Below are 10,727 nucleotides of genomic sequence, written 5' to 3'. Positions count from 1 at the left end.
AACAAGACAATACAGATTTTTTTTTTTTTTTTTTTTTTTTCCTCTTTTGATAAAGGGCCTGCCTATTGTTTCTGATTTGTAAGACTTCAAAATGGATAAGTCCTGTATTTTTTTTTTTTTCTTTTCTTTTCTTCCCCTTTTGTCTTTCTCAGATGCTACACTCACTGATTCGGTAGCTGTTTTGTTCTGTTAGCATTTCTTGGCTGTGTAACGTGGAACATCCTCCTTGGTATGGGACAGACGAGGGACCGGGCCTGAATTTTTGTAAAAGTGATCAAACTTCAGCTTGATATTCTCTCTTCACCTCTGCAACAATGCTTGTGCCCCTTCACCTCCCCCTCACACACAGCTCCACTTGTCAAATGCCTCTAAATAAAGAAGAAAAATGGAGAAAAACATTTGACACAAATGCATTTTCTTCTAAGATAAATGGGATGCTTTAACTTCTGCAGTCAAGTATGCTATTACAAAGTGTTTGGGAACCCCAACTAGAAAAGTCCTGAGGTGCATGGTGTGTAAAAGTTAGCCTCTGCTGACTCTGTAGCTGGAGTTTTTCAGACCTGCTCATGGTCTGGGTTTCCATGACGGAGCAGATCCTGAGGATGTTAGGTCCTTGGTTAAACTGGATATGTGACAAATGGCCTTTATAATCGGGTTGACTGACCCTGTCAAACATTGTCTTTATTTATCACAATAGGTTAAAGAGAAAAACAGACTCACCTGTTCTGTTCTATGAAAAACACTAAAAGAAGCTGTGGGAAGTTGCTTGTAAGAAAAGGAAAACCGAACATTGGTGGTCTTTGCTGAAACCTCAGGACAATCTTGTTTTTGACCAACTTGATTAGGTGATCATCACAATGTGAGCACCTCTATAAAAGCAGATGTCTTGGCAGTGTGCTATTCAGGTGTGTGATAACACAATGCCACAATTTTCTCAGGAGTGAGGTCCGGGCAAATTCACCCCAAGGTCAGAGCACGTAATGCCCACAGGCCTCCAGAATTGGAGCCATGTCCTATACTCTCGAGGCCTCAGCAAAATTGGAGACGCACTGATCAACTATGATTTGTTTGGAAGGGTTCCCAGGAGTCTCTAAGAGCATTACCCCATGGCTTAGGTTTGTAAAGTTGCCTCTGAAACAATGTTTAGACATAATACGCAGCGCTACATTTAGCAGAAACCAAACGGTGTATTCACACAGGCTCATGCCAACTGTCCAGGTCTGTGGCAGAGGGGTAACGATTTGGGCTAACTTTGCAGCCACAGGACCTGGGCACTTTGAAGTGAAGTGTTGATCATGAATTCCTCTGTATACCGAAGTATCCTAAAGTGAAATGTGAGTTAAGTCATGCAACAGGACAATGATGCCATGGATGGCACAAAATCTAGAACAGACTCGTTAAAGAGAACATGTTGCAATGGCCCAGTCGGCACCTGAATCACAGGGTGTACTTTTCACAGGGATGCAGAGAGTCCTGTGAAAACATTTTCCACACGAATGAAGTCGTGTATGAACTCGATACAAGTTCCACATGTATTGAGTTGACGATGCCCAAAATTCCAAAGCAACATACGTTAGATAGTGCTGCATTAGAGAAATATTTAAAGTCACTTGGTAAACTTTGCAAAAGGACTAAAAAATGTTTAACAGTATTAAAAACTTTAAATTTAACAATTTGCCTCTGTGCAGTTTATTGTACTGTACAGTAAAAGCATTAAGTGTGTTGTGTGAACTACCTGCTTTGAAATCGGCGTCGTGTGACTTGATTGCATTTGATTTGCAGTGTTTGTTTTGATCACAATAATATACAGGATTGTTGGGTTACAGGAAAGTGGTGACTTCATTGCTTGTTTTAAAAGCCCCAAACTATAGTGCTAATGGTTAAAATCTAGTTTTTCACTAAACCATGAATTTTCTGCAGTTAATGTGATTGTGTGGAAACAGTCTAGATTTAAAAAAAAAAAAAAAATGTTACTGCACAACAAATTAAGAGAACACTAAAATAACTTTAGTTACTGACACAGACTCTGATTTGCTGAGAACAAAATGACATGACTGTCAGCGGACACAATCATCACTCCTTTGTGATTCAAAATCACACCAAAAATCAGTTCATCTAACCCCCCACCCCAAAAAACCCAGTTAAATTCAGTTTTTTCCCCAGCTCTATACAAAGACAGATTCCAGTGTCTTCAAAACAGAAGTGGTTAGTTCACAGCCTTTATTTAGTGACAGACTTATTTATTAGCCTTTCATCCTCTGAATTCCTTGATTATGGCTATGATGGCTATGTTTAAATCTTGGCGTTAAAGAAATTCCATTTTAACTTATTTGAGGAAAAGCATGCATGTATCACTACTAGTAGGATTTTTACCCGTACATTAATATACAGTTTTCTAAAGCAATCCATGACAAATGGTACAAAAGCATTTTTCATCAAAAACAGCCATTGCTTGAGCCTAATTCATTTTATAGCAGCTACTACACCCTATGTTGCAATCAAAATGAGTGCCTCAATCACACATTCAACAGCCTCTTCAGTAGAAAATCATCACACCAATCAGCAGCTGCTGTAGCATTAGCCGTTTTCTGGAGCACCATCAAACAATTAAAACAAGCAAAATATTAGTTTCTTTTACAAATATGGTATTCCTGCTATTTTTTTGCACTTTAATGATTAAACTTTTGATTAGATTCATATCTGACAATCACATGCTTTAGGTGTTGTTTTTTTTTTTGTTTTTTTGTTTTTTTTTTATTTTATTTTAAGTGATGATGCAGCTCAACAAAGCCTACAGGGGGTGTCTCTCAGTCAGAAGGTGACGGCTCTCCTCACTGGAGGGGAAGAGTGCCTCCTTCAGGCGAATCATGTGACCTCCAACCCCAGCATGGGCATCCTCCACCAGTGACCTGCGAATGGGCCGGTACACCTTGTAACGCCTGGAAGAAAGATGCAGGACATAAAAATATGACGGGAGGGTAATGACTCTCTAACTGGATGTGAGCGGCAAGAGTTGGAAAAAGAATACGAGGTGTTTTACGAGCAGGGTAGTAATCAACTTAAAGTTCAGTGAGAATCAAAGTGGCTTTGTGTGCATGTGTAAATGCTTTTTAATGTGGCAGTAAAAGCCAAAGTTGTGCATTAAAATCTTTCTGCATCATATATTCGGGTCTTCACACATTTACTGAAGGAATGCTGCTGCATCTGAAGACTACTCACTTGTAGACCACATAGGCAATGAATGCAAAAATGGCCCCCAGAACAGCGCTTGAGGAGAGAACGACTTCGGCAGTGTGAGAGGTTGTGGACACTGATGGGTACAAAGGGCAGTGAAGAGAGTGTAAAACAGACCCAAAACTACAACACACCAGACAAGTTTCTACAAGGCTGATTTCAAGAACACACATACAAAAATATCCTGTTGTATGTGTTTGTGTAGCTAACCAGGTGTGTCCTGGGACTTGTTTATGGTGATGGTGGTGCTGGTGAGGGCCAAGCTGCTGGAGTTCTCCAAAGTGATGTTCACACAGTAGGTGCCCGGTTCCAGAAATCTTCGCCTCAGATGCACTTTGCACTCCGAGAGCGGCGGCACATTGTTGCACATGATGTTGCGTACCTGAGTGCAGCTAGGGTCTGACACGATGGTACAGGCTGAAGTGGGGATGCTGCGGATAAGGGATGAAGGATATATCAAATAAACCTGTTTCTTTATCTAAAATGTATAGGTTTTTTGGGGGATGGGGAGTGCCATTGTACCTAAGTGACTAAATTGGATGTGCAGGGAGAAGATGATTTACTCATCAAAAATAAAGTTGATGATAAACTCCAAAGGTTACTGTGATTTCCTCTTTGAATGTTTAAAAAATATCTACAGTATTTTTTTTTACATAAATTTAAACAAAGTAAATAAATGCATACCTGCCCAGACATTTCACCAGGAAGTTGATGTCAGTGTTGGTCACTCTGTGGGCTGACACTTCCAAAATCCGACTGCTTGGCAGGGTATTCAGTGGGTGCTTGGACTCTGTGGGGAACAGATTAATTTTGTGGGTTTTGGATGTGTAATCCTCTTCCCCCTAAATAATAATATGATGAAGGAACCAGTCAAAGAATCATAGCACAGGGTTGCTTGAATACAAGTTTGTAGAGAGAAACTGGACCGTAACAATCAGGATTTAATGCAGTTTAAATGGAAGAGTGTTTCCTTTTCATTGTCGGGGTGGTTACTCCACACAAGTACGAGTCCCATCCCTAAGTCCATAGTTCGTGATGAAAGAAGCAATTCTGGGATGAAATGTGGGCTGGTTTCCTGTATGTTACTGTGATAAATGTGACAAAATGGTTTTTGTTGGAAAACTTTTAAAATCATATCCACTTTAGTTTTTTAAACTGCTGCACCATGGCTTCTGTACAATGGCTCATGAAAAAGACTCAGTGGTATACAACATAACATGAAGGATCCCGCACACTCCCACCTACCAACGATAGTGATATTGCCTGTGAAGGTCCCGTAGGCGTAGCGGAAACACTGGTTGCTGTTGCGACGCCTGGTGCGGAGCCACAGCGGGGTGGTGGGGTCGGATTCTGGGGCAACAGTGGAAGGGAGGGGCTCTGTGGTGGGGAGACCCGTGGAAACGAAAGAGGAGGTGGTCGAGGGCAGGCTGGTGCTGGGCGGCACTGTAATATGAAGCAAATGGACTCTGCATAGTGATGCACGCTGGTATTTTAACTTCCTCACATGATATGATTCAGCCTCTGCATTCGATATTCCTACATAATCACAATCATAATACACATTTAGCTGTAAAAGCCTCACCCTGTGTGGTCTCCATCTTGGCTGTAATTGCGTGAGTAACAAGTGGAGTTGTAGGAGCCTCTGAGGAAAAGACACAGGAGACACATGTTTTTCCATTAGCAATGATTCCCCGTCTTTTTGTTGTTATTTTTTTTAAACGGATACTTGTCTGTGTAGGTTCTCAGTGACGTCATGGTAGTCCTTCGAGCTTTAAAAAACTTTTTTAAAGTTACTTGAAGATGTATAAATACCCAAGACTCTCCATCTTTGGTTTTAGATCTGAAGAAGCCTCTTGGATGAGAGGTGAAAGTTAAAGAAGTGCAGTCACCTTCTTTTTAAGCTCCTAAGAAACTATAGGCATTTGCAGATAATGATTCTGTCTTTTAAAGTTTTACATGTATTTTTTGTTTTTACATTCTTTATAACATAACTGTTTAAGTGGCAGTTGCTTCATATCCCCAGAGTGAAGAGAGATAACTTATTTTGTGTGGCTCACATTTCCCTTTTTAAAGTTTCTATTTTGGCATTCCCATTATATTAATTAAAAAAGACTGAAAGACATGCAGATATGGTCTAAGAATAGACTGTATATAAAATAAGCCATAGTCTCAAGGTCTGAAAAGTTAATCCAAAGCAGAGACGCAGTTTTTCTAATGGCCAGCAGGGGGCAGCTCCTCTTGGTTGCAAGAAGATATCTAATTGTATAGACGCCTTTGAGAAAATGACCCAATTTTCATTTTATTGATGACTTCAGTGAAAACGTTCCTCATTAGTTTATGGTCTCAATTGCTTGTTTAACATCTTAATCAATATGATACATTTTCTCCTCTTTTTCCCCAATTGCAGAGAAAATGATGGCAAAGCAAAGAGATGATGATGACAAAGACTTGTCTGTTATATAAGTGTGCAGTATCCTCAGGTTCTCAGTCAGAGCTACCCCTCTGGTTTCAAAACACCAAGATGGTGACAGATGACAGTGTGCTGGCTATGTCCATCTGGTTATAAGGTTTGTATAAAAATTTAACAAGTCTTCAGATAATACTTCGCTTGTTTTGTCATGTCTATATCTTTGTGACTGCTTGTGACAGAACCTGTGGATGTGGTCGAGGTCGGGGTGTTGGCAGGAGGTGGACATTCAACTGGAAACGCTGCCTCGACCACCAGCTTCACAGTCATGGTCCCCAGCTTACTGTAGGCGTGCGTGGTCACGTTGCGATGCGTTACCAGCTGATTGCCGTCTCGAAAATCCCAGATGTAGTCAATGGAGGCAGCAGTTTTCAGGTAGCCGCTGGGGTCATGGAGGTGGACTTTGAAAACCACATCCACACCACGGATGAAGATATTCTCAGATTGGTTGACTGCACCCTTCTGAGAGATGTCGACTGCCACTGGAATCTTATCTAAGGGAGTGCGTAAGAATAATGATGTACTAGGTTTCTGCCTGTTTGTATCTCTGTTTGGCTGAAAAATGTAGACAGATGAAACTGTACAAGCAGAATATTTGTTGTTCCCACCTGTGACAAAGAAGACGGTGTTGTCGGTAGAGAGGGGGCTGTACTTCCTGCGCTCGCGTTTCCTGTAGACCATGACTTCCATGACCTCTGCCCCCAGAGGGATGTTGGTGGTATTGATGGTCACACTGGAGGAAGAGCCGTCACACGTCTCATAGTACTGGCCTGGGACAAAAAGAAGAGACAAACTGAGTTGGTTTAGATGTTCTTCTTTTTCCTTTTGTATCCTGTGTACATGCATACTTGTAAACTTGTATCTCACCCATTGTGTGCCAAACATAGACGTAGCTCTTTCGTCTCCAGTCATTGCTCTGAGGGAAGGGTCTCCCGTCTGGGAACACGTTGCATTTTGCCTTGTCTATACACTTTCCAAAGCCATAATCATCCAACCAGGAAGTCCAGTTGTACACGTAGCCAGAGCGAACCTGCCCATTGGCTGTTAGACAGAAAATAAAGTGATGGAAAAGCTTTAATTTTTTAAAAATAAAGATGAACTGATTTTCCATGATAAATCTGTTCAGCGACTACACATGCTCTTAATGGAACAGCTGGTAGCTACAAATGCTAAGATAACTATACTATGATAAATAAAGACAATGAATAGCCAGGTCCATTGAGCTGCAATTTGACTATTTTAGTGTTTATCAGCAGCTTGTTCTGGTTTTTTTCTTAAGAGCGAGCCTGCTTTAACTCTTTCCCTCATAATGACGTGTTTTGACATCTCAATATGTATCGATAAACATGTGGTTTGATGACCATCAGATTATGTTCCAGATTTTTTCAAGACTAGTCCTAATAAGCTGTATAGGCAGAGACAACCTGAAATATGACAGAAACTACACAGCTCACAAAAGAGCTTCCAGGGTTACTCCTACTGGGCGTCCAAGGGGAAAAGAGTTAAGCATGCTAGTGCATCATCTTTATTGCCATCTTTTTGCAATAGTGTACAATTTAATTTGCTCTTTGGTGGGCTTACATAAATCAACCACAACATTTAAACCACCTGCCAACTGTGCTGGTGTCTCTCATGTGGATAAAACTGCTCTGACCCATCAAGTACAGACCATTTGGTTTACTGCTCGTGATCAGTCTTTTCACTTCATCTGTCAGTGGTTATAATGTTGTGGCTGATCAGTGTATATGGCCCCATGATGCTTTGTGGTGGTGTGATGCTATGTGTGTGGAGGTTCATGGCCTGGCCCGGCCTGGCTTTCTTGGCAGCACCTGACGCCTCCAGCTCCGTACCATCCTCACAGTGCTCATCCCAGATCAGGTTCCCATTGGCATCCTCCTTCTGGCAGGGAGGATACTCCAGCTTTGCAGTGAAGGTGACACAAGAGCCATTCAGAGCTGGACTGTCACTGGTCAAATGGACTTTGGGTTTACCTGCAGAGAGGTGGACTTTCCAGGTGAATGACCCGAAATACCTAAGCAAATGTTTCAAAGGTGAAAAAAAAACACACCCAGAAAACAAATTACCCACCTCTGTGGTGCATAAAATCATTTAACTTTATGTTTAGTGGTGGGTAGATGTAATCATCCCATGGGTTGGTGTCGGGATCCCAGCCAGGGATCGGTGGGATTGGAAATGGAAACTTCCCTGATAATGAGTGCTTGTGTGGGAATACATCCCTGTATGCTGGGAAGAGATAAAGCAGAGAGACAAGGACAGGGAACCTTAAAATGTATTTTGGTTTGACGTGAGTCCCTCACTAAAGAGCTTCTGTCATTTACTTGAATCCATTTAGAGGTTAGATGTTTCTTTCCTTACTTGTGAAAAGAGAAACCTACTTGGATTTCATTAGGTTCCTTTAAAATGTAATTAAATGTTAAGTAACAGTGTAGCCCCCAAATCCTGCATAATGACCAAAATCATGTTTATTTCTTGACATGGAAAAATCTGCTTCCAGCACCTGGTTTCCACCTTTAGTAAAAATATTTTACTAAAAGCTCCCATTGACTGAAATGATGAAATGAGGGCTGTACAACAGACTACATTTAACTCTGGAGATTAAAAGCCACAATTTCATAAAAAAGGAGGAACGTGTTTGGAACGTTAGGCATAAATAAAATGTTTATTGTTATACATAAAAGATATTAAAAAAATATCTGTCTCTGGATTTATACATTTTTAGTAAGATGACCTAGTTTTTGATCTTTCATCTTCACATTCTTATATAGTTTTTTTTTATTCGGATCTCCACGCCCTTGTTTTCTGCTTTCTCGTCATTTAGACTGAGTGACATATTTTTCAGCGCAAAAACAAATTCAATCGGTGTAATCTGGTTAAAGGCGAAGAAAAAAACGATCCAAACATCTGGAACATCTGTACGCAAACAGAAATTTATTCAGCCAAAAGAGCGCATGGCGTGAAAAAAAGAGAGGGGAAAAAAGGTGATTTTAAATTTGCATTTATTAGAAATTAATGTCACATTTGCTTTTATTGATGATACCGGAGGAAAAAGATTGTTAAAACTGCAGGAGGCTTCTTTTTACGGGATTCCATCTGGTTATGATAACAAATTAGAGAAAGCTACGATTTCTCCGTTTTTTCTGGATGTGGAGAATTGTCTGTTTGTGGAGTGAGTAGCAGTCTGAACGGAGCACACGCCTTAATCAGTCTCATGGGACTCTGACTGTAGAGAGCTGATGGCAGGACGAGTTAAATAAATAAATGAATAAACAAACAACCCTAGGAGATAAACATCAAACACCAAAATTATTCTTTTTTTTATCACCAACAAAATACAACAAAATATCTTTTAGACAGAACTTGTATTATAATAATCGCGTGATTTGAAGGCGACAGTTTCAATTCACGTAAAGACATTAAATTAAAAATCTGAAATCAATAAACCCACGTTTTTAAACCACAGCCACAACTCTTTCACTTCAAACTATTCCAAAGTAGCGCCACTTACTTTTGCGTCCATCAGCTTGATAAAGAAAGCAGGCACAAGCCAGGAGGGAAACACACTGCCAGGCTTTCATTTTCACGCGTCCGTGGGGGGTAAAACCAGTCGTCTCTGGAGCTTTGAGCACCCACGAATAGTGTCTCTGTGCGCCGACACAGCTTGTCCCTCTTTCTCCTCGTCCGGATTTCCCAGTACTTCCCCTCCGTTTGTCCCGCTGTCCACTAATTTAAAGTGGCTCCGCTGAGCGCACAAACATGTGATGTTTCCTAACGAGACGCATCTCATCACTCATTAGTCCCTCGGACTCAGGAAACTCATGAGAGACGAGACGCGCGCGGACTGCACCGTGCGCATGCTCATCCTCTTCTTTCTCTCCCATTTGACAAAAAGTTCAGTGACTTTTAATCTGCTCAACCTTTCATACTCTTGCGTTTTTTAGAACAGTGTGATTCCCTTTCGTGTTAAGCTGTTTATTTTATTTTATTTTTTCCAGTTTATCATTTCTGTTTTTTTAATTTTTTTTTATGTAGTCGATTTTTTAATTGTTAATTAACATGGCAGCACATTGTCCACAATAAATATGTTTTAATTATCTCGTTTTTTGTCCCTTCTTTGTTCTCAAATTTGAGAAGTTTTATTAATTTCATTAAATAATTAAATTGTGATCAAATAACAATGTTTTTCTTAAATATATAAAAAGAGGGTTTTGTGTGTGGGGGGGCGGAGGGGCGTCATAATTTTAAGAATTACGTATTTTTAACAATGATGAGCAGAAGATGAGTGGCTAAGCTTAAAATTGTTACATAAAGGGTTGAAACATGGGTTGAGCTCGTGCCTGATTTAGTCGGATCATGTAACTATGTAATTACATTAGGCAGCCTGGATATCTTCTTATAATATTATATTTTCCTTAAGTTCTGCCACGGAAGTCCGATAACAGATAAAGTCCCCGAGTGAGAGCTGTGCACACATGACTGAATTATTTGACACGGTGAATCTGAATCATGCGGAGACACCTCACTCTGCGCATGGAGGTTGCGCCACAGATGAACCCTAAAAAAGCAGAAGGGAAGCGTAATGCTCCTTCTGCGTCGTGTTCGCTTTCGACACCATCCACCATGTGATGAAAGTCACTGTTCACGGCAGGTCTGCTCCTGCAGCTGCTGTCACAAGAAAGTTTGGAAAAGGGTTACAAAGGGATCCTCGCGTGCAAACAGATTTCTTAAAACTGGGTTCAAAAGTCAGCAGAGTCTGAACGAACAAACAGCTCACGCGGAATATTTCTAGCAATGATACTAATGGACAAAATACTGAAAATAAAGCACTTATTTGTCTCCATTTAAATAAATAAAAGGAGAAACAAAAGAGAATGAGCTTGAATAAATTGTGTGTCCTTGCTGGGTCGTGTGATTTCAAGCATAGAAAAGCAAAGCAATGTCAGCAGACAAGGTTTCTAAATAATTACGGTTTAAAAAAAATACAATAAACAAACAAATAAATAGAAAC

At 40.5% G+C, this 10,727-nt stretch overlaps 1 protein-coding gene across 2 annotated transcripts; it reads right to left on the bottom strand.

Moving 5' to 3' along the window:
* Positions 1-2,203: 2,203 nt before the first annotated feature.
* Positions 2,204-9,488, bottom strand: gpnmb (glycoprotein (transmembrane) nmb). 2 transcript variants are annotated; one of them, XM_031756074.2, is made up of 12 exons: positions 9,228-9,488; positions 7,790-7,945; positions 7,531-7,692; positions 6,569-6,742; positions 6,310-6,471; positions 5,887-6,195; positions 4,817-4,876; positions 4,480-4,677; positions 3,919-4,024; positions 3,445-3,665; positions 3,220-3,310; positions 2,204-2,939 (listed from the first exon to the last, which is right to left on the bottom strand). In XM_031756074.2, exons 1-12 carry the CDS (start codon positions 9,295-9,297, stop codon positions 2,792-2,794), a joined length of 1,857 nt encoding a protein of 618 aa, XP_031611934.2. In that variant the 5' UTR covers positions 9,298-9,488; the 3' UTR covers positions 2,204-2,791. The 2 variants fall into 2 exon arrangements, with proteins under 2 accessions (XP_031611934.2, XP_031611935.2); XM_031756075.2 differs by having other exon boundaries at positions 7,552-7,692; positions 9,228-9,487.
* Between the last annotated feature and the right edge of the window lie 1,239 nt (positions 9,489-10,727).

The sequence above is a fragment of the Oreochromis aureus genome, linkage group 22 (genome assembly GCF_013358895.1).
Source record: "Oreochromis aureus strain Israel breed Guangdong linkage group 22, ZZ_aureus, whole genome shotgun sequence".
NCBI lineage: Eukaryota > Metazoa > Chordata > Actinopteri > Cichliformes > Cichlidae > Oreochromis > Oreochromis aureus.
The sequence above is the reverse complement of the archived record's forward strand: the minus strand, read 5'-3'. Positions and strand labels throughout refer to the sequence as shown.